This window comes from Dendropsophus ebraccatus, chromosome 2, assembly GCF_027789765.1.
Source record: "Dendropsophus ebraccatus isolate aDenEbr1 chromosome 2, aDenEbr1.pat, whole genome shotgun sequence".
In the NCBI taxonomy this organism is placed as follows: domain Eukaryota; kingdom Metazoa; phylum Chordata; class Amphibia; order Anura; family Hylidae; genus Dendropsophus; species Dendropsophus ebraccatus.
The window spans coordinates 60,634,154-60,657,947 of record NC_091455.1 but is presented as its reverse complement, the minus strand read 5'-3'; the positions used below and the strand labels follow the sequence as shown (position 1 = coordinate 60,657,947).

Sequence of the window (23,794 nt, the reverse complement as noted above, 5' to 3'; positions counted from 1 at the left end):
CATTACTTGGGCTGCCTTTACACTAAGAGATATATCTGAAAGATTTTTAAAGCCAAAGCCAGGAATAGATTTGAAAAGAGGAGAAATCTCAATCTCACCTTTATGACCTGTTCTCTGTTTATAGCCTGTTCCCAGCTTTGGCTTCAAAAATCTGTCAGATAAATTTTTCTGTGTAAAGGCACCCTTAGGCTAGGTTCACACTGCGTTTTCAGCATCCGTTTAACGCATCCGTTTTTTGCAAAAAACGCATGAAAAACGGATTGCAAAAAACGGATTCATTTGTGTGCATCCGTTTTTCCATTGACTTCCATTATAAAAAAAAACGGATCCGTTTTTTTTGGCGGACCAAGACGGATCAAAAAACGTTGCTGACCCTATTTTTCTGGACGTTAAAAAAAACGGATCCGTTAAACGGATGCTGAAAACGCAGTGTGAACCTAGCCTTAGCTTCATCTGAAATGACAACCATAACTGTTGAAAGTTGTAGTCCTTTCCCATCAAATCTCAAGTTAAGAGCAGATTATATACATACTTAAAATGTGAATGTATGTACGTTGTGGATTATAGCTAGTGTATGTAATGTTTCCTTGTGGAAAACCTATGTCAGACATTTTGATCAAGTAGGGTCTGGGGTTCAGACTGTTACTGATCTGTAAACCGAGTCAGCAGAAGCATGCAGCTCCCTGGCTCTGTGTTCAGTGCGGCTCCTTGCAGACACAGGCTCCATAGACTTACTATAGAACTTGACTGGTCAGAGAAGTCGGGGAATGGAGTGCTCACTAGAGTTGAGCGAGTCCTAAAATACCTGGGTCCGCGTTACTCGAAACAAACATCTTTCAATGCCTACAAATCGAAGATGGAGTTGGTTAACATAAGGAATTTTAACTCAGGATGAGTTAAATTTCCTTTTTCTGTTTTTCATTTTTGTGCATTTCGTTCCTTCAGGGGACGTTTAAATAATATATACAAATTAGAAGGGAAAATTTAATAGCATTGAAGGCATTCCCCCGCCTCACTTTCAATGTGTTTTACAAAAAACTATTACATTGTTTCGTTCTAATTTTTGTATATGTTATTTAATCATCCCTTCAAGGAACGGAATATACAAAAATGAGGGGGGGGGGTGAATAGGTATGGTGAGTTATAACTGATGGCTGGACAGTTGTTCGGCTGTCACTTATATGAGCAGCATCCAAGTTTTCCATAACACAGGTGCTCACTCACATACTTCCCAGTGCGGTCTGAACCAGTCAGAAATTTTGACATATCTGTGTCACAAGTAAATATTTTTTTTTAAGTGACATAATTTAAAAGTTGTCAGCAATGGTGGTTCAAATTTATTTACCGTAATTTGTTGTTAGTACAAAGTGTGCTCCTTTACAAACAAGTGAGCTTCCTGTTGAATTGAAAAAAAAGTGCAAAACCTACAGCCAGATGCTTTATTAATATGATTGATTTGCCAATTTTACCACAATAGGGGAATTTTCAATGCTTTCACCCCCCCAAAAAAAGTTGCAATTTTTGGTGCAGCACTGTCAACATTTGCTTGCAACAATTAGACATCAAAAACAGTAACTAATTGCCCCCCGAATGTGTACACACACAAAAAAAACCTTTGGCACTTAAAGTGTCTATCTATGTTCTTGTAGTGTTACTAAATAGTTGACAGTAAAGAGCAGAGAGTAAATCCCCACTTCCCTTGTTCTTCGTATGCCTAAGGACAGAAGATTACTTACGCCAGCATCTTCCTTGTCCAACACACAAGGAAGTGGCTACTGCAATTTCCTGCCTAGAGGTGGTTGACCTGAGTTCATCTGATGTGTCATTGTGTACATTATCTGAAGCTTAACATGTTGCATCACTACAGTGTCACCACCTTCTAAATTGAGGAACTGTCCAGAGAAATTGTGGTTTAACTTACAGAAATGGGTGAGACAGACTTAAACACTAGGTACAGCTTGTAATTCTATCTTGTGCGTAAAATAGTAGTCATCTAATCCTTACTCTGGCTTTATTTCTCTCATTTGCATTGTCAATATCAACTGCACTTCTCTTCTTGGTAAAAAAAGGACATAATATTACATGTTATGAATATATAGGGTAATCTTTATAGTCTCCTGCATGTCCCATTATAAAGTAGCACTCATGCTCCTTAGTTGACACATGCAGATTTACTACATTATTCATGTGTACCTCCTAAATAAAATGATAGTATGAAAAAAAGATGTTGCACATAGATCTGTAAGTTTACATCCAGAATATTTTTTTCACAAAGGCCAGGATCACCGAACAGTGTGTTGCCTTCCTGGTGCTGGAAATCTACACATTGCAGATCAGGTTGACAGATTGCTAGGAGGGGCTGGTAAAGATCCAGAGGTCATGATGCTCACTGGTACTAATGACAAAGTTAGAGACTTTAAAAATAATTTCAAGGACTTAGGTTGCAAGCTTAAGACAAGGACCTCCAAAATAAAATTGTTCAAATATTGCAGGTACTACATGACATACCAGAGAGGAGGAATAACAGAGACATGGTTGAATTACAGCTTTGACTGGCCTATTAACTTTAGGGGGTACAGTTTATTCCCAAACCATCACAAAAATTGGTAAGGGGGATGGGTGTGTAAATACTCGTCCACACTGCAGGAAGATATATGAGAGGGAAATGAAAATGTAGGGCCCGTACGGCTTGAAATATACAGAGAGAATAATAATATACTCAGTGTTTGCTATAAGCTGCCAAATAAAACAGAAACTATTACTGAGGCAAATAGATGAGACACCAAGCCAACATGATGTCATTATTATGGGGGACTTAAACTACCCCAATGTAAACTGTAAAGTTAACATGGGGTGGAGGCTTACTTGACTTAAAGGAGAAGTCCGGAGAGGAAGAGAGGACACTGGAGGGACACAGAGCATCCCCCTGCCATCATCCTCTCCAGCAGCCACAGCCCGAACAGCTCTGGGAGTCGAGTCTTGACATCACCATGTTATCCAGGAAGTGTAGCCTTGATGCAGTAGTAAGGGCAGGGAAAAAAAGCACTTCCGCGCTGCGGAATCTGTTTGCGCTATACAAATAAATATATCTATCTATCTAAATGTCCAAAATTAGGGTACCGGCACTCCAAATATTTTGCACTAGTGACTAGTGGATCCGCAGTGCTGGGGTGGCACCCGCTCTCTTCATTCATTGCCCGTGTGCCGTGGATTTTTGATTTTTGTTTTTTATCTATCTATCTATCTATCTATCTATCTATCTATCTATCTATTATATTATAATCATTTCCCATAATTAGTGTATGTTGGGGATTTGTATAACTTTTGGGGGGCAATATAATACTTTTTCACTGGACTTTTCCTTTAACATTAACAAAAAGCAGGTTGAGGGATACCTAGGAAATGGTAAACATATTTAATACATTTTATTTTTTCCTTTAGTAAGGAGTTCTGTCCAGGAGCCACAAAAACACTGAATGGAAGAAAGGCAAATTTCGATCAGTTTAGAGAAACTGTCATTATAGATTTGGATAATGTCCTAAAAAATAACATTACAGACACTGACTGGGAAATCTTTCTGTCACTATGGGAAGTATATACTGTATGGAAATTAAGGGCACAGGAACAGCAGAAAGCCGATGTGGTTGAATAAAAAATGTGAATGAGGTAATAAATAACAAAAAGAGAGCAATTCAGCTAATAAAAACAGGAAGGCAGTGAAGAAGCATTAAAAAGCTATCGGGAAATAATAAAATATGTTAAAAAAAAAAATAAAAAATGGCGCGTTGCCAAAGAGGGTAAAACCAAATGTTCTTTAACCTCTTCACGTCCACTGTATATATATATATATATATATATATATATATATATATATATATATATATTCGTACTGCACATGCAAAATTCTAAATTGTAATTTGGTTTAAGAGCTCCCTGTACTGGGTGGGAGCGGCAGTGGGGGAGGGGCAGGGTCTGCATAACGTGGTCTACAGCACTGTACTCTGACCCAGGAAGTCTCCCTCACCTTCCAAATCATAGCAGATCTACTAAATACAAAATCCACCAATACAAAAAAATGTATAGCTCCACATCAACATGGATTTGAGGTATTGTTCCTGTCAAACTAACCTGATCAGTTGGTATAAGGAGTTAAAACTCGTGGATCGCTAAATATCGTACATCTTGGTTTTTCAAAAGTATTTAATACTGTGCCACATAAAAGGTTGGTACATAAATGAGACTTCTGAGTTGTTATTAAAGTGGTTGGCCACTTAATAGTAAAATTGTTCAGGGTACAGTATTAGTAACTGTACTCACTGCCCTTATTGACAGCAGCTCCTTGTGTACCTCATAGAGCTAAAATTAGTCTCCCCTCCGCCAGGCTTTGCTGTCCTGCTCTATGTTGAGTCTGTCCATAAGATGGCTGACATAGAGAAGCATGTAACCCACCCACCCACACACCCACACACACTGTCCACCACTGAACCTGTATATGCCTATGGTGGACACTTGGGGATGGGGCATGGTCACATGCTCCTCTATGCCTTCCATCTTATGAGTAGATTCACCGCAGAGCAGGGCAGCCCAGCCTGGAGGAGGGGAGTGTGATTTTAGCTCTGAGGAACACAGGGAACTGCTGTCAGTGAGTGCTGTGAGTACACTTACTAATACTGTACACTGAACAATTTTCAGTGTCAAAGAGGTTTTTCCAGGCTCCTGGTCTGCTGCAAGATTGACTTCTGAAAGCGGAGTCCCAAAGAAAGGTCAGGTATAGGCGAGGGAGTAAGGAGGTGTCACAATTTGTTATTCTTCAGGAGCTTTTTGACTTCATTCTATAGAATAAAAGCCTTTTTCTCTAAGATTTGCTTATTTGGTATCCTAGACGAGGAACACTGCTTGCACCACCAGAGAATATTTTAGATGGAGGTATTATTTATGGCTAGGAAATCCGCAATATGGTGGCTGGACAGTAGGCCACCCACGGTACGGAAGTGGAAAACGCTAGTCAACTTAATGTTGCCTTATGAATATGTATCTTATAAAGAGAGGGAATGTACTTTAATAAGTTTAATAAAAGGTTTAATAAAGTCTGGGGGCAATGGTGTTCCTCTACAAATTATTCCTCTAACCAATATATGAGATCTAGGAATGGATCTAGTGGGAGGGTATGTATACGATATATAGGTGTTTTTAAGGGCTGGGAATGTCTGTATATTTTGTGCCAATTCTGTTTCAATACAGGGAGTAAGCTCTCGTTTGGATGTTGATGTGATTCCCCCCCTTGGACGCTTCTTATATAGACAACAGCAGACTGTTCAAAACTTTTCTTGTTTGTATCTTTATTCTGGATTGTGCATTTTGTATATGCATATGCTGTATTTATTGACAAACATACCTCAATAAAACTATTTTTTTTTCAAAAAAAATTAAAAAATTTCTGTATTCTGGAAGCACAGACAGATACATGAAAGGTAACGTGTCTCCTTGTCCTAACTGCTATCTAACAGTGTCAGCAGTTTGGAACATGAATTACAGCTGACAGATTCCCGTTAAGTAATCACGCAGTACTTATAGCCCAACAACTTGCATTGGCCAAAGAGAACCATAATTGACAGATTCTACATAGGCACTCTGTGCCTTTCACTGATAAGAGGAGGTTCACTCTGAGCACATTTGACAGATGTGACAGGGTCTCGATACGCTGTGGAGAACGTTCTAATGCCTACAACATTCTCCAGCATGGCTGGTTTGGCAGCGGGTCAGTAATGGTGTAGGGAGACATTTCTTTGGAGGGCCATACAACCTTTCATGTCTTAGTCAAAGGTACCCTGACTGCCTTTAGGTACCGGGATGAGATCTTCAGACCCCTTGTGAGACCGTATGTGGGTGCAGTGGACAGGATGTCAGTAGCTCCTGCATGATCAAGGTAATGATACTGGACTGGCCTGTCTTTTTTTTTTTTATTCATGTCTGAGAGAAGATTCCTCGTGAAGACGTCTGCTAGTTCATCAGAAGAAAGCCCAGGCATATTTCCATGCTTCCACTTAGGTTGGATCAGCCTGTAATTTGATTTTCCACTTTGATTTTTAGTATCCTTTCAAATCCAGACCTCCATTTAATATTTATTTTGATTTACATTGATCATCTCTATATTTTATTTTTCTCACCACATTCTACTATGTAATCAATAAAGATTTGCAATTGAAATATTACATTAATTTAGATCTAGGATGTGGTATTTTGGTGTTCTCTATTTTTTTTGGAGCAGTGTATTTTATAAGAATAATAAAATATTTAGTTATATAGCAACAGCATATTCAGCAGCACTTTACAATTGTGAGTGTTCCTATACACAAAAACGTAGACATCACTAAATTGCACACAAATTATCCAGACAAAGAGAGTGAGGGTTCTGCTCACAAGAGCTGACAATCTATGAGGAATATGGTTAACACAAAAGGCAGAAAGTGTTTTATACATTGGTCCAGCCATATCTTCTAAATTAGGTACAGATCCTGGTGTGAATAAGTCCTTATCAAAAAAGATGTTCCATAAAAAAGCGCAATTATGTAGTAAAGCAGCCATGACAAGAGTGGTCTTACTATTGGACTGATATGGGTGATCCTGAATTGTGCATGTCATTTGGGTATAAGCACTTTATTATGTCTGTTGTATAGAGTCAGTATAGTTAAAGGGGTATTCCCCCCCTAGAGCCCGTGAGAGTCGGGTGGCGGAGCTAAGGTGAGTGACACACTGTGGGGGCGGGGAACAGTGCGGGTGAGCGCTGGGGGGGGCACAGTGCGGGCGGGCTTGGGTGAGCTCCGGGGCTGGGGGGGCACATGGTGCGGGTGACGGGGATGGCTGCTGTTAGAGAGGAAGACAGTGACAGCTGCACTGATCACTGTCTCTCTCTCTAACAGCAGCCACCCCCGTCAGTGTCCTCCTTCACTTCAGTGGACTGGGTTAGAAGCGCTAACCTAGCCCATTGAAGAGACAGAGGACATGTGATCCCGACAAAGAGGGTGGGGGCCAGGAACATGAAGCATTGTCGGAGTAGACTGAGATTTGATGATTCTATACGTTTGGTGCGGGTGAATGCATCTAGATAACAGCAAAACTGTGCAGAATCCATAATACATTGATATTGGAAAGATGGAAAGCTATGGGTGGGCAACGTATTAATGCAAAAATAATTTGGGGGGGATATCCCTTTAACTATAAAATGCTTTCCATCCTTTATACTGTAAGTTGATTTTGTTTTTTATATTGCAACCTCTGAATTTAGTACAGAGTAATAAAGATCATGTAAGGACAAGAAATAAGCTGTGAAATATGTGCTTCTGCTGTAAACAATGCCATGGACAATGACATTGTTCCGCCTAGGGATTTGATATTTCCTTGTTGCATTCAAAGTAATAATGTTCCTTTACGTAAGGTAATTTATGGTTGACAGAGTATAGTTACATTTGGTATCTACAGTACATCGGTCAGTAAACTAAGAACTGGTTTTTACTTGGGTAAAACTGAGGATATTTCTTTTTGTTTGTCGCACTTAATGAATGATAAGTAAACACTGTAGAAAGTGAGCTTGATGTTTGAAGAAACGCGATAACCTGGGAATTTCCAAGCCAGAACGATAAGTTGCCAAATATGTTCACGCTGAAGGGTCACAACCTTACCAAGAACAGGGCTGAACACCATTGAGCGTTGGCTATCTGTCTCCATAATTAAAAAAAAAAACTGCTTTGTTGTCGAAAGAAGACCAGAAAAATTCCAGTGACAAAGGTTTCTATTTCACACTTTATTTGCAAAGCTAATAAAAACCAAGATATTTGCACAAACCATGGGAAAAATGTTATCAACCCACAGATCCTTCCAACGGAAGAACTGGGGAAATTTGAGGCCAACATCTTAAACCCTTTTGTCATGTTCCTTGAGTCATTTGTGAACACTTTGTGCAGTGTGGCAGGGAGCATTACCCTACAAAAAACAGCTACTGCAGTTAGGTAATACCTATGTTATGAAGAGGTGTACTTTGTTAGCAGCATAGGTAGGTGGTATTTGTCAAAGTAACATTCCCATGAATGCGAAGACCAACATTTTTCCAGCAAAATATTGCCCAGAGCATCATGCGTCTATGCCAGGGGTGTCAAACTCAAATACACAGTGGGCCAAAATAAAAAAATTGGACAAAGTCGCGGGCCAACCTTGATAATTATTGAAACCCGAATGCCGCTGGCACTGTCAGAGCAGCATTCAGTGTTCCTAGTACTGTCAGTGGTGTGCGTCTCCCAGCCCCGTGCACTATGATAAATGACATGATGAATTACTATGACACAATTACACCCCAACCCATATAATAGCCAATCTCCCAAAAATTGCCCCACATATTAGCCAACCCTTCGAATAGTGCCCAAATAGTAGCCAGCCCCCGTGTGTTTCCAATATAGTAGCCAGCCCTCCCTAATAGTCTCTTATAGTAGCCAGCCCTTCCCCATAGTCTATTATAGTAGCCAGTCCTCCCCCATAGTCTTATATATAGTAGCCAGCCCTCCCTCATAGTCTCTTATATAGTAGCCAGCACTCCCCAGTAGGCTCATATAATAGCCAGCCCTCCCCAATAGTCTCAAATAGTAGCCAGCCTGCCCCCAATAGACGCTTATGTAGTAGCCATGGCGGGCCAGATGTATTTAAAACTCTGAATTGCCCGGCAGTCCAAAAATGATGGCACCAAGGGCCAGATTTGGCCCGCGGGCCAGAGTTTAACATGACTGGTCTATGCAGACTTCTCTTCTTTCTATAGCATTAGCAGAAAACTACAATTTCCATATTATCTTGATAGCCAAAGGCATGATGGGAATTGTAGTTTGCAACAGCTAGAGGGCCTGAGTTTGACACCCCTGCTATAGTACATGCAGGTGAAACCCCCCCCCCCCTTAATTGAGGTAAAGAAAACACAAACCCCTCTCTGTTTAAATTATGTAAATGTGATTCATCTAACTAGGCCACTTCCTCTCAATGTCCAATGGTCCAGTTCTGCCTGTTTGCCCATTATGGCTTAAGTTCCAAACTTAAGCCATGGTAATCTTTCAAGTATTGGCTGGCCAAGAACCTGCCTATCTCTACTTAGAACTGTAATTCCTAACAGCAGTCAAATAATACTTTTTATCATGTCATCCTAGTAAATCTGTGCCCCATGACTGGTATATAAAAAAAAGGTGTTTGCAGAAGATCCCACATTTGTTTATTTCTCATCTGATGCCTTACATGCTTTAAACTCATGTATAACATGAGTTTCTTTTTACCAAAAAAGGGGAAAAATCTAGAAATAATTCTATACATTTATGATCCTAACATCTGTGCAGCAGTAGTTGTCTGTCATGCATGAATGCATTAAATGAGTCTTGAATACAGTAAATATTAGGTCTGTCTCAGAGGCTTTTTCTTCTTGCCTGGAATTTCTGTGGAATTGTATCTGAAGTCCCTTCAAACTGAGGTTAAGTATTTAAGAAAGGTAATTTGCGGAATATATTGCAACAGAAGCCTAAATTAGGTTTTATATGAATAATTGTCGGATAAATCAGTATAGGAAGAACAGTGGAATTTGTTTTCCTGGAGTTAATAGTTTGGAATGTGCTGATTTCTAAAAATGTTTTTTTTTTTTTTTTCCATATAATGCTGTGGATGAGTCTGTTCTGGCGAAATGTATCTCTTTCATTTAAACCTAGTATTTATCTAACAAAGTGACTGCTACCAAGGTCTAATGCAGTGTTATTCTGACTTTAACATAATTCTTTTTAGATTTTGTACCATATACAGTAAAACTGCCTTTCTGAATCACTAGATTGTGTGTGATTTTGTTACTAACCCGTTAACATTGTGCAGTAAAACTTTAATGTGCCCTACTCTGCTTATCACCCCCCTTTCTAAAAAGTAAGAAACACATGCTCACCTGGCTCCTGGGCTGTCCCCTGGCATCTTCTTCTCTTTAAAGCCCTTAAAGCCATGTCACTCCAGCGCTAGGGAGCTGAAGAAAACAGTAGCATCAGGCAAAATGCTGCGTATAGCCTTGAGTGTCTGTCAGGGCAATGAGCCAATGGCTTTCTGCTCTGTATGCCACTGTATTTAACTATAAGTACTTATAAAGAGCCCTTAGAGTTAAATATATATAAGCACAGCCCCTCCCACCAGGTGCGGGCCCGGCACCTGTCCATCCTCCCCTGGTATCCTGCCCCCAGTGTCCTGCTCCTTAACCCTTTCTGTGCTGCAGCATTTGTCACAAATGTAGTTTACATTTTGCAACATAGAAAGGTTAAAAAGCATGGCCCAGGACATTTTTGCTTCATCTCTACTGCACTGAGGACCTCCGCACCTGAGTGCAGCACATTTTTCTACTTGAGGTTAGCCTGAGAAAAGCCTAAGGGTGGAGGTCATCAGTGCCGGAGTGATAAAGCATAAATGTCCTGTGCCCTGCTTTTGTCACATACTGTATATACTGCAGCATAGAAAGGGGTTGAAGAGCAGGGCACAGGACATTTATGCTTCATTGCTCCTGCACTGCTTTTTTATAATTATTATTATTATAATTAATTATTGTGGTTGTACTGCCATGTTTAGTTTGCTTTTGAGTTTTTGAGCCTTTCTTAAATGTGTTGCTGTCATGTAAAAAAAAGACTTCTGACTTTGACATGTCAAAAGATTCATCCCTGCTTAGCGTATGTTCAGCTTTTCCAGCTTTTTCCTTTGCACCACCTTCCTTAAAGGTCTATTTGCGCAAAAAATCTGTTGCAAAAATTAGTAAATTAAGTGACCTTCACAACTTAGTCTTTTCTTAGAAACAAAAACCCATAACATCTAACGCTGATTAAAGAGTTTAAATTTTCGCTCATCTACTTCATAAATGTAAACATACCATACTTTTTATGAAAAGAACCGCCATTGTTTTCAGTTAAACCAATGGCCTTTGTTTTTCATAATGCAATGTTTTGCTAAGAAGACAGACGTTGTTTCACACAATGTATTGAACAGTGGCTGTTGTTTGGCTACAACCGTCAAAATAATCTTGTAATTTATTTTTGGCCATTGTCCTTAGACTTCAATGCAATTTTTCATTTAAAACAACGGCCGTTGTTTTGAGTGCCAAATAATGGCCGTTGTTTATACGTAGTTAGAACCTGCACCAGATTTTGGCACCTCCGTCTCTGGGCATGTTTTTTCTCTTTCCTACATGGGTATTTTCCCTTTTATTGCTGTATGGCTACATGAACTGTATTTCTTAAGTTTGACCCCTTGCAGGTCTTTATATCTGCTTTTTTGTGTTATGCCTTCCGCAGGTATCCAAAAGAAATAACTGGCATGGTTGATACAGATCTTCAATCTTAACGTTCCTTAGTTTATGGCTCTTTGTTGCTTTTTGTTTTAGGCTGTGGATATTGTTGAATATTCTTCCGATGATCTACCTGATGAACCTACTATTCCAGCTCCTAGGACAGATGTGTCACTAGGTGATGAAAATGCTATGAACTCTAGTGGGAAATCAGCAAGTGACTGGTTGAAAACTGCACAGGTTCTTCTCCAAACACCAGAAAAGAAAGCAGATGTAAACTTTAAGACTCCAGAAGACTCTGCCAAGAAGAAAAAACGTTTTCTAAGGTAGGTTTTCCTTTTGCAGTTCCCTTATAACCATTTATTGTTTTCCTATTGTGAGGAATTCAGAGCTTGAGATATAAATCAGTCTATACTACTGAAGTAATTCTACTTTTTCAGAAATTCTTAAAGGGATATTGTCACCCCTTTCCATATAAAGAGTTCTCGGCACCAGTCTTAAGCCTATATTATGGACATTTCATATCTTACCGTATAAAGGATTTGTTTGTGGTCGCTCTCCTCAAAAATGCATGTTATTGTTGGTGGACAGTGCAGTAGGGGTGGTGCTTAACAGCCATGGAACCCCCATATCTCTGCCCACATTGGTACTGTAGCCCCCCCCCCCCTTGACATCATCACAGTCTAGGCGTCCGCTCCCCAGGCCACTGGAATGGACCACCCTAGAGGCCTAGGCTCCGTCCCCTCTAATTTGGCTGTCATAGAGAGGACGGGGGCTATGCCTCTAGGTAGGCCCATTCTGATGACACTGGGGAGGGGCCTAGATGCCTATGATGATAGAGGGGGCAGGGCTATGGCGTCTATATGTGGGCAGAGATATGGGGGTTCCACTGCCATTAAGCCCTGCCCATATGGCACTGTTCACCAACAATAATATGCATTTTTGAGGGAAGAGACCGCAAAGAAATCCTCAGTTACATGTGAAATGTCCACAATATAAGCTTAAAGCGCAACTATAAAATATTTTTTTCTATTTATTTTTAGTTAGCCTAGGTCATGTTAAGAAATTTAGCAATTTATTGTAATAAGAAATATTGAACCGTTTTTGAAATATATGTGTCTAAATGTCCCCTCAGAGCTGTGAGTTACTTGTGCAATTCTGTCCAGGTCTCCTAGAAATCCGTACTCTGCCTAAGCGGCAGCTTTGTGCGGATTTCCATATAGGTCTGCCCCGGTTCCGCCCCCCTGCCTTTATCCCTTCCCCTTCACTGGGCACCTTCCTGTATCGCTGCCCTCATGTCTGCCCGTGCTGTTGCCCGGCCGGATAGCTATAAGCTGACCCCCCCCCCCCCCAATCGGTCTGCCCGCCCTGATTCCCGGATCACTGTTAGCCGACACCCCAAATCCCTCCCCCCCCCCCCCCCCCGGTCAGTCTGCCCGCCCGCATCGCTGCTAGCCGACAGACCCCCTCTCCGATCGGTCTGCCTGCCCGCAGCGCTGTTAGCAGACACCATTCCCCAAACCGCCCGACACTGCCCAACTTCCCCCCTTCCCCGAATCGCTGTTAGCCGACACCCTCCCCACACGAGCACACACAGGATCACTGCCCGTGCTGTTGCCCGCCCGGATGGCTGCTATCTGACACAGACACGCCCCCATCCCCCCCGGATCGCGCTGCCGACATGTCTGCTGTTCGCCTGCCCGCCAGCTAGCAGAACTCTCATTAGAGGGCCACACATGGTCAGCGATCCGCGCCGGGGGGGGGGGGCACGGCCAGTGTTGGCGGGTTACAGCGCTGCCCATGTCATGTCTCCTGCCTGGCCAGATCGCTATACCTCTGTCTGCCCCTCTCCCTCACATCATCATGTGAGGGAAAAGGATGATGAGCGTGATGATGTGAGGGAGAGGGAGGATGATTAGGAGAGGGAGAACGGATGATGAGAGTGATGAGAGAGGGGTATGATGAGAGGGGATCATGAGAGGGAGAGGGGATCATGAGGGGGATGATGAGAGGGGATGATGAGGGTGATGAGAGAGGGGGATGATGAGAGGGGATGATGAGAGGGAGAGGGCATGATGAGAGTGATGAGGAGGGGTATGATGAGGAGGGGTATGATGAGAGGGGATGATGAGGAGGGGTATGATGAGAGGGAGAGGGATGATGTGAGAGACATCGAGTGGGAGGGACTGCACAAATTATCGTTAGATTATTCATGTGGCCCCTTGCGGTCACCTTGTAATAAAGCCTTTTTCAATCAAATATTTACATTAGTATTACCAAAGCTGTGGCTCTATACCTGTGACAAAACTACAATTCCCATCATGCCTGGACAGCCTTTTGCTGTCTGAATGATGGGAGTTGTATTTTTTACCCAGCTGTAAAGCAACAGGTAGAAAAGTATAAATGCATCATTTCTGCCTTCCATTTGGCTCTAAAGCTAAGAAGTTACGCTTTAAGAAGGGTGCTGAGAACTCCTTATATGGAAAGGGGAGTGACAATATCAGTTTTAAGAGGCACTGTCACAATTTTTTATAAATTATCAATAAGGGTTGTCATTGCAAGTAGCTTTGTAATTTACAAGTTTTATTTATTTATTTTTTTTAACCTATTTCTTTTTTACCTTTTTCTATGTTTAAATAAACCTTAAAGCAACTCTGTACCCACAATCTGACCCCCCCAAACCACTTGTACCTTCGGATAGCTGCTTTTAATCCAAGATCTGTCCTGGGATCCGTTCAGCAGGTGATGCAGTTATTGTCCTAAAAAAACAATTTTTAAGCTTGCAGCCCCATGCCCAACGGCCGGGACTTAAAGTATATGTGCCCTAACTTTGCACCACCCCTCCGTCCCTCCTCCCCACCCTCTTTATCATTAGAAATGCCACTGGAACATTTTCTCCTGTCTGAACATTGCACAGGTGCCTTAACGAGCCAGCCCATGTTCAGTATTCACACAGCTGATGAATAGGAGACAATCTGCCTGGAGCATTCCTAATGCTGAGGAGGGTGGGGAGGAGGGACAGAGAGGTTGTGCCAGCCTAATGCATACACAATCTAGGCCACGCCAGTTTGGCACAGGGCTGCCAGTTTAAATTATGACAATAACTGCATCACCTGCCGAACTGACCCCAGGACAGATCTTGGATTGAAAGCAGCTATCTGAAGGTACAAGCAGTTTGGGGAGGTCAGATTGTGGGTACAGTCGCTTTAAACATGTGGCCACTAGGTGTCTCCCTTTTTTTCAAACTGCGGTCCATAATTGCTTAGGCTAATATTTGGTCTTTTCTCTTTTCAAGTAAAGAGACCAAACATAGGAAGGGACCTGTGCAGTCTGAGTCCTTTGCACAGAAATGGGATACATTTGTTTCTATTGCATGTGTGCTATAAATAGCAGCAGAGTGGTTTCTGGCGTAAGAGCCTGTAAGGTAATTGCCTGGCATGACAGTGACGTGTGTTCAGCTTGGGATGAGTGTGTCTGTGGCGTGTGCTCGTGTGAGCTGTATACCATTTTCAAGATGTGAGCGACTGCCTGCTGTGTGATTGTCTTTCTGGCCTGGCTAGTGTGTCAGCGTCTGGTGTGCACGAATGGTCTTGTTTGACAGAGAAAAGTTGGTTTCTACTTTATTACAGTGATGAGTGGACCATGGTAAATGATAGAGAGGAGTGAACCTCGAGCATGCTTGAATCCATCCGCACCCGATCGTTCGGCATTTGATTAGCGGTGGCTGCTGAAGTTGGATAAAGCCCTAAGGCTATGTGGAAAACATGGATATAGTCATTGGCTGTATCCATATTTTCCAGACAACCTTAGAGCTTTATCCAAGTTCAGCAGCCCCAGCTAATCAAATACCGAAAGTTCGGGTTCGGATCGACTCGAACCCGAACCCGGTACGCTCATCTCTAGTAATTTGTGCTACTGAGGCAGAATTAGATCATGAAGGATTTCTTTTTGTGCTAGGCAACTAATATATACATTTATATAATTATATGCTTATAAAATAATATGAAAATGATATACAAACTGTACCATGTGTGCTACAGTTAGGACCAGTTCACAAGGAGTGAAAGCGGCGGATAGTTCCGCTGTGAAATTCCACCACTTTTCCGTTTAAACTGTCCCTTACTACCTCTCTCTTGGAGCTTTCCTCAAGGCTGTATTACACATCCCAATGAGCAGTGTAAGCGAGCACCGATCTGCTAGATACTCGCTTACTGTGCCTAGTAGGTCCATGCAGCCCTTGCTTTTGCATGAAAAAGAAAAAAAGTTTACATTTATGTGTCCAGGATCCCCAGTGTCCTGCAGCCTTTTCCCTGTGTTTCCTGCTCCCCCTAGCCACCTCTGACACTTCTCGGCTTTCACTGCTTGAAAAACGTGTGTAATTGAAACGTTGGAAAGTGAGAGTAGAGGGAAGATTTGTTTAGAAGTGCTGCCTTGGATTCCATGTTCTACATAGTTTATTTTGGTTCACTGACCAGGCCCTGGAAGGCACTCACCTTTACTTAATTGCTTCTTTTTCCTGTGCTGTTCGCTGGTTGTTGGCCTACTACCCTTAAGGGCCTTTTACATAGGCCGATTATAAGCCAGAAGCGTTGCTAGAAACGCCCTTCGGCCGATAATCTGCCAGTGTAAAAGTGTCAGCAAACAGCCGAGGAGCGGGAAGACACCAGATCCTCTGCTGATCACATTTTTTGTGTTGCGTTAAAATTTATCTCTATTGGCCGCACATCTCCCTGTGTAAACAGGAGATGTGTGACCAATAGCACAGGGAAAAACTGAAAGCACGGTCCGTTTCCAGCTCACACAACCAGTGCATACATACTGTACCTTCTGCACTGCTGTGTAGTCCGGCAACCCACTGTCCCACTCCTGTGGGGTTTGTTTTTTGCCATGAATCTCACTGAAAAACCGGCATGTAGCTTCCAAATTTTTTAGATTTTTATTGGTCTGGAGAATGGAAATGTTTGAGATAATGCAGCGGAGGCAGCTAAGGTAAAAAAAAAAGAAAACCTTACAAAATGAATCCCAATCACCACATACAAAATATAATATCCATATAAACCAGGTAACCTGAACAAAGAGCAAGGTGAATTTAAAAATAAAATAAAACCGTGGAGATGCGGTAGATAAACCAAAGTATGCACAGCTATTACTGATGATAAATGGTTCCAAATAAGTGATTGTCTGAGATCAAACTTGCATTTATTATTCTGACCATGGAACTATAGGTGGGTTGAAATACAGCCGTCAGCAAGGGATTCCTTAGCTGCATTGAGATAAAACACATCAAACACCCCAACAAAAAGAAAATTCAGCAAGAACCTACCAGTCTATGCAAGAAGGCTTTACTGATGCAGACATTCAAACATAAAATTCAGGCTTGTGGTTGGACAACAGCAGATCAATGGGTGATGGCCATTTTGCACTTCTTCTGACCCATCAAACACTGAGACTGGATACGGATTTGTAGATTATGACTTTTGATGGCATGTTAAAAATATTGCTAAACAGTGCCCATACACCTTCAGTAACTGTCAACAGTTACATCTCCAATCCTCCCCATACGCATGAATGCTAGGCACATCTGAACATTCATGTGTTCCTTATGGAAAGGGGAAGGAAAGTTGTTGCCAGACTACAACAGCAACAGCTTTTCCCCCCAAAAACAAAAAGGTCAGGTACTCAAAATCTTTCATGCCTGACCCTTCACTCCACTGAGATCGGGGGAGTTGGGAGGCCGCCATACAACTTGCACTATTGGCCAAACTGGCTACCAGTGACAGGTTCAGCTGCTTCCTCTAGGGCTTACAGCAGCCACTAGTTACTGCTGCTATTTACAAATCTATATAGCTTTCTTGCACTGGACTTGCAAAATGACAACTCTGGCAAAAAATATTGTATAGGCAGGGGGTGAGGGGGACATAATAAAGAATGTATACTCACCGTTCCCCTTACCCCTGCAGCGCTGTTTCAACAGGCTCACGGACCCCGCTGTAATTACATTTTCTCCCCACTTCCTGGTACATCACGACTCGGGTGAAAGTACCTGAACTGGTTGATGGATTGCCCATTCAGCTAGTCAGTGACTGCAGCAGTGTCCAACCCCAGTCACTAACTGGCTGAGCAGGAAATCTGTTAGTTGGGTCGTGGCATTACAGGAGGATGCTGGTGGGGTCTGGGACTGATAAGTATGCAGTCTTTATTATGGTCCACCCACCGCCTGCCTGCACTGTATTCTTGTTTTTCTCGAGAGACTTCTCACTTTAAAATATTTTTCTCTTTAATACCTTTTTAATCCTTTCATGTCACAGCCATGTTTCATCTTTGCACTTTTGTTTTTTTCTGCCTTGTGATTATAAAAAACAAACATATTGCTATCATTTTTTCATCTATAGACCCATTTTTGCTACACCAATTGTACTTTGTAGTGATATGCTTAAATTTTCCATAAAATATGCTGCAAAGCAGGAAAAAATATATTTTTCGCCATTTAGTAAAGCTGGCATGTTTTCTACGTTCCCCAAGTCAGTTAGATTAAACTTTTATTTTATTTTACTGCTTTTTAAAAATTAAAACCTTTAAAAACAAACAAACTAAATGTGTTTAACTCCTAGGCAACCTGGGACGTTCCAGTACGCCATGGGTGCCTGTCCCCAGACGACCCTGGGCGTACCTGTACATCCTTTGCTATGAAGCTCCGTTAATGTGTAAGTTTAAGTGTAAGTGACAGGTGCAGTCCCCTGTCACTTACCCTTAGGGACCTGATCGCTTTATCGGACCGCCGGAGTTGTCTTACCTTCCTCCGTGCCACAGGCAGGCCCAATGAGCAGAACACCTATAACACTGATCAATGCTATGCCTATGGCATAGCATTGTACATTGGCTGCAATCTAAGTATTGCAGGTAAAAGTCCCCCAGGGGGGACTTAAAATGTGTAAAAAAAAAAAAAAAGAAAAATGCTTTTTTTGGTCTATGGGGCTATTTGAGCTTAGGGTTTGGTAATTTTTTGTGCCATGATCTGTACTTTTTATCAGTACTACACTTGCATGTATGCGACTTTTTGATCACTTTGTATTCTTTATTTTTTTGCAATTTCGTTAATCACAGTGTTAAATCAGCAATGTAATAATTTAATAGTTGCGGTGATTCCACATGTGCCGAAATGTTTAAATGTATTTTAGTGTCAAACATATCAAGTTTATTGAAGTGCAAAAGAATGCAATAAACAGCAATTTGGCTAAACATGGCTGGTATAAATAAACCGTATAGGAAATGTCAGAGCGCAATCTGACAATCAAAACATAGGTGTTATTCAATAAAGTACCCAAATAAAAAATAAAAGGAAAGGTATTGTCAAGAGGTAATATAATAAGACAGGTCTGCCACATGTGCAGACATAAACCAAGGCGTCCAGAGCCTTTCGAACGCAGCCACAGAGTCCCCCCTAATAGCTGAAATCTTCTCAGACAATAAAATATTGTTAATATGATCTACAACCTTGTCTAAATGTAGGAAAGGCTGCTTCCAGTTCGAGGCAATGTGAATCCTAGCTGCCATCAAAATATATTGAGCTAATTTAAAGGCTCGGAAGGGGAGCCTAGAGGGCTTGACCCCAAAAAGACATGCTTGGGGGGTTTTAGGGTATGCTCGGCCAAGAATGCTCGTAACCATATGGACCACCGCCGTCCAAAAGGTGTGGACTATAGAACAAGACCACCAAATGTGCATCGATGGCCGAGCAGCCATAAGAAGCCCTGTGTAAGACCTTCAGGGCCGTTTTGGTCAAGGATACCAGCCAACTCCCCTTGCTAAGAACCTCACTACTCATTTTCCACTGTAGTGGAGTTAAAGGGGTAGTCCACCCAAATTTTTTTTCTTTCAAATCAACTGCTGCCATGAAGTGACAGAGATTTGTAATTTACTTCTATTAAAAATTCCAAGCCTTCCAGTACTTATCAGCTGCTGTATGCCCAACAGGAAGTTGTATTATTTCCAGTCTGGAGAGCAGGAGGGGGTTTCTATGGGGATTTGCTCCTGCTTTGGACAGTTCCTGACATGGACAGAGGAGGCAACAGAGAGCACTGGGTCAGACAGGAAAGAAAACACCACTTCCTGCTGGACATACAGCAGCTAATAAGTACTGGAAGACTTAAAATTTTTTAATAGAAGTGAATTACAAATCTCTGGCACTTTATGGCACCAGTTGATTTGAAAGAAATTTTTTTTGGGTGGACTACCCCTTTAAAGTAATATGCAGGTCGGATTCCCACTGAACCATATAGGGGAGTTTCTGATCTCCGGGTGGAGTTGTTAACTGAGAGTACAGTAATGACAGCATTCCTTTCCTATCGGGAGAATAAAGGGCCATATGCTCAAAATCAGTGGGTGTACAATCAGTGCCCAAAGGGCAATAGGATTGAAGGAAAGGGAAAATGTGTCGTAAACGGAAAGATTCAGATACTGGGGGCTTATGTTGCCTAGTAAAGGCTTCTTTTATAATGGAATGAATTTATTTATCTTTACACACTTTTGTAGCCACCATAGGGGCTGCTATAAACAGTACCATGATTGCTCAATTGGGTCAATGCAGCACATATGCACTGCATTAGTCCTTTGAATCTGCACTCAATTGTTAGGGATGCTGAAGCCAGGCGATACGGACGAATTCAGGCGACCCAGCATGCATAGAAGAGGACCCATGTCATTGCTCTTGATTTGACCTTTTGAAGTACTTGCCATAAAGGTGATCTGCTTTAAAGGGGTTATCCAGCGCTACAAAAACATGGCCACTTTTTCCCCCTACTGTTGTCTCCAGTTCAGGTGCGGTTTGCAATTAAGCTCCATTTACTTCAATGGAGCCTCAAAACCCCACCCAAACTAGAGACAACAGTAGGGGGAAAGTGGCCATGTTTTTGTAGTGCTGGATAAACCCTTTAAGTGAATCTGTCTGCTGCACTTCAGGTTCCAAACTGATGACACGGCTAGTTGTATGGGCAACAAGGCACATGGTACGTTTCATTATATCCATCTGTATATCCATGATGTAGAAAAATGCTTTTATTCTCTATTGCAAAGTGTTAAAGAAGCAATCCTAAGCTTCTAAAGTGCTGATGGCTGTAACACAGTGTTGCTCCCCTTCCTATCCCTATCTTCCAGCACTGACCCCTGCTTGCAAATCTCAGAACTCTGCTTAATTTTTATGAGAATTAGAAATGAAGCTAGGCTTCTAGCAGGGATGGGGATGGAAGAAGAATAAGGAAGTATTACAACTCTTTTCACACACTTCACATAGCTGCTCTAGGTTAGCATTGCCCCGCTCTGGCTAATAGAGTAGTTCCCACTCTATGATCTTTGTTCTAAACCCTAGTTCTATGGAATTTATATACATATATACATAGCTAAAATATCCAGTATACATTAGCAAAATTACTTATTTCTTTTGATGATTTCGTTTCCAAGTCGGGACCACATTATGAATCAGATTTATGTGATGAATCTTATGGTCTTCACCACAGTAAAGTAGTACAGAGTCAACTGGTATGGTATTCAGCAACACTTTAATGCTTTATATAATTAATATGGTAAAGGCTGCTATAAATAACAATTTTCAAGATATTTAGTGAATGTTTTTGTTTGTTTTAGTAACCTAATTTGCTATTTTTCTTCTTTTGGAGATCACTTACATTCCATTGCTATTTCTGTTGCTGTTGACTTTTGGCAGTCAGTGGACTTTGAATCATATGTCACTTTTTCTCAACAATTTTTTCCCCTCTTTTCCCGGGAAAATCACAAACTCCTCGTATTCCAGCATGGGAAGATGACCAATTTTGTTTTTAGCTGTTGATTAGTTTCTGAACTGAGTTTTTGGCTTATATTTCGTTCAGATTATTAAGCCTTCTGGTTTTTGTAACTTCTTGAATACAAAATGTCTTTGGACAAATGCTTTCTTACACAAGGGAAGCACGTCAGAGACGTTATATCTATTCATACTTGCTTTATTAGAGCTCTTCAAATAAGATTAGAAGGTAAAAATGAGATGTACAAAACCTACAGATAAAGGGTCATTAAAAAAATTTTTAAATTTTTACATTTTGGATGATTTTGCTAAAGAAACAGAACATTTTTCTCCTTGCAGCATCCGATACTATTTTAATGATGTTCAAGACAACAACTGTATTGCTCCCCAGTGTAACAGTGCTCCCCCTGTGCCCCCATGTAGTAGACAAGCCCCCTCTGCACCTCATATAAGTAGTTTTGCCAAATATGTGCCACTTTGTGCCCCTATATAGTATAGGAGATCTTGTTTGTGCCTCCATCTAGGTAGAGTGTAGTAGTGGAGGCATAGTGGATAAGGGTTGTAGTAGTACAGGTAAAGATTAGGGGTGTAGTAGTGGAGGTATAGTGGATAATGGTTGTAATAGTACAGGTATAGATGGAGGGTGTAGTAGTAGTAGTGCAGGTATAGATGAGGGGTGTGGTAGTGGAGATATAGTGAATAAGGGTTGCAGTAGTATAGGTATAGATGAGGGGTGTAGTAGTAGTACAGGTATAGATGAGGGGTGTAGTAGTAGCAGCACAAGCATAGATGAGGGGTGTAGTAGTACAGGTACAGATGAGGGGTGTAGTAGTAGTAGTACAGGTACAGATGACGGGTGTATTAGTAGTACAGGTACAGGTAAGGGGTGTAGTAGTAGTACAGGTATAGATGAGGGGTGTAGTAGTAGTACAGGTATAGATGAGGCGGTAGTAGTACAGGTATAGATGAGGCGGTAGTAGTACAGGTACAGATAAGGGGTGTAGTAGTAGTACAGGTATAGATGAGGGGTGACTTGGGCAGATTGGGGGTTCCTGAGGATGTTGCAAGAAGAAAAGGGGAAATCAGCTCGCCCCCAAGCAAGTAGTAGTGAATGCATTACATGGTTCTCAGGAAGGGTGGAGCGCGTGGATAATCATGCGTGCCATCACCTGTGTAGGCAATTCCAATGATGAAAGGTTCCACAGCTCCTTAATCATGGCAAAACTTTTGCATGATTAAGGAGGGTTGCTTCCGCAACGCGTCGGGCGGGTTTTAAAGTTTTTATTATTTTGCATGTACCAATAAAGTTTTGATACTACTACAAGGAGCTGTGGAACCTTTCATCGTTGGTTCCTGAGGATGACTGGGGGTGATTGGGGCAGGAGTAGGGCTGGGCGGTATACCGCAAAAATACCGATACCGTCACTGGCGTCGGTTAACCGACCTCAACTTAGCCAGGACGGTATCTGCGGTAATTTTGTGTTTCCCAGAGAGCTTCTGCACGCAGTCGCGGCGGCGTGAGCGCTGCACGTTATGTGCAGGGACGCCGGAATCAGAGCGGGAGGTGGAGGAGCAGCAGGGCCCAGGTGAGAATGCCCGCCCCCGGCACCCGTCCAGTCTGAGCGCCCTCCCTCCCCCTGTCCCATCCGGCGTCCCTGCACACACAGGACATTAACGTGCAGCGCTCGCCGGGAGAGGGAGTTGGGGGAGCGGCACCAGTCCTGTCCGAGCGCCCTTCTCCTCCGGCCGGCGAGCGCTGCACATGTTAATGTCCTGTGTGTGCAGGGACGCCAGTGTGCGCGCGGGAAGTGGAGGAGCAGCAGGGTCCAGGGGAGAATGTTCCTGAGTGATCCTGTCCTGTCCGGCGTCCCTGCACACACAGGACATTAACATGTGCAGCGCTCGCCGGGAGGGGGAGAAGGGCGCTCGGACAGGACTGGTGCCGGTCCCTCCCCCCCCCCGGCGAGCGCTGCACATTAATGTCATGTGTGTGCAGGGACGCCGGTCAGATCTCAAGGTGGAGGAGCATATGCATGCAGCTCCCCTGTGTACCCATCCACCCCTGCCCGCCCCCCTGTGTACCCAGCCACCCCTGCCCGCCCCCCTGTGTACCCAGCCACCCCTGCCCGCCCCCCTGTGTGCCCAGCCACCCCTGCCCGCCCCCCTGTGTGCCCAGCCACCCCTGCCCGCCCCCCTGTGTGCCCAGCCACCCCTGCCCGCCCCCCTGTGTGCCCAGCCACCCCTGCCCGCCCCCCTGTGTGCCCAGCCACCCCTGCCCGCCCCCCTGTGTGCCCAGCCACCCCTGCCCGCCCCCGTGTGTACCCAGCCACCCCTGCCCGCCCCCCTGTGTGCCCAGCCACCCCTGCCCGCCCCCCTGTGTGCCCAGCCACCCCTGCCCGCCCCCCTGTGTGCCCAGCCACCCCTGCCCGCCCCCCTGTGTGCCCAGCCACCCCTGCCCGCCCCCGTGTGTACCCAGCCACCCCTGCCCGCCCCCCTGTGTACCCAGCCACCCCTGCCCGCTCCCCTGTGTACCCAGCCACCCCTGCCCGCCCCCCTGTGTACCCAGACACCCCTGCCCGCCCCCCTGTGTACCCATACATCCCTGCCCGCTCCCCTGTGTACCCATCCACCCCTGCCCGCTCCCCTGTGTACTCATCCACCCCTGCCGGCCCCCC

The 23,794-nt window shown here is 43.2% G+C and overlaps 1 protein-coding gene across 4 annotated transcripts in view; it reads left to right on the top strand.

The window, feature by feature from the left end:
• Nucleotides 1–23,794, top strand: part of SPIDR (scaffold protein involved in DNA repair) — a 349,427-nt gene that overhangs the window by 52,075 nt on the left and 273,558 nt on the right. For all 4 annotated transcript variants that reach the window (XM_069957606.1, XM_069957607.1, XM_069957602.1 and 1 more), the window contains exon 6: nt 11,423–11,652. In XM_069957606.1, coding sequence (XP_069813707.1) covers nt 11,423–11,652 — 230 coding nt within the window. The remainder of the gene's footprint in view (nt 1–11,422; nt 11,653–23,794) is intronic.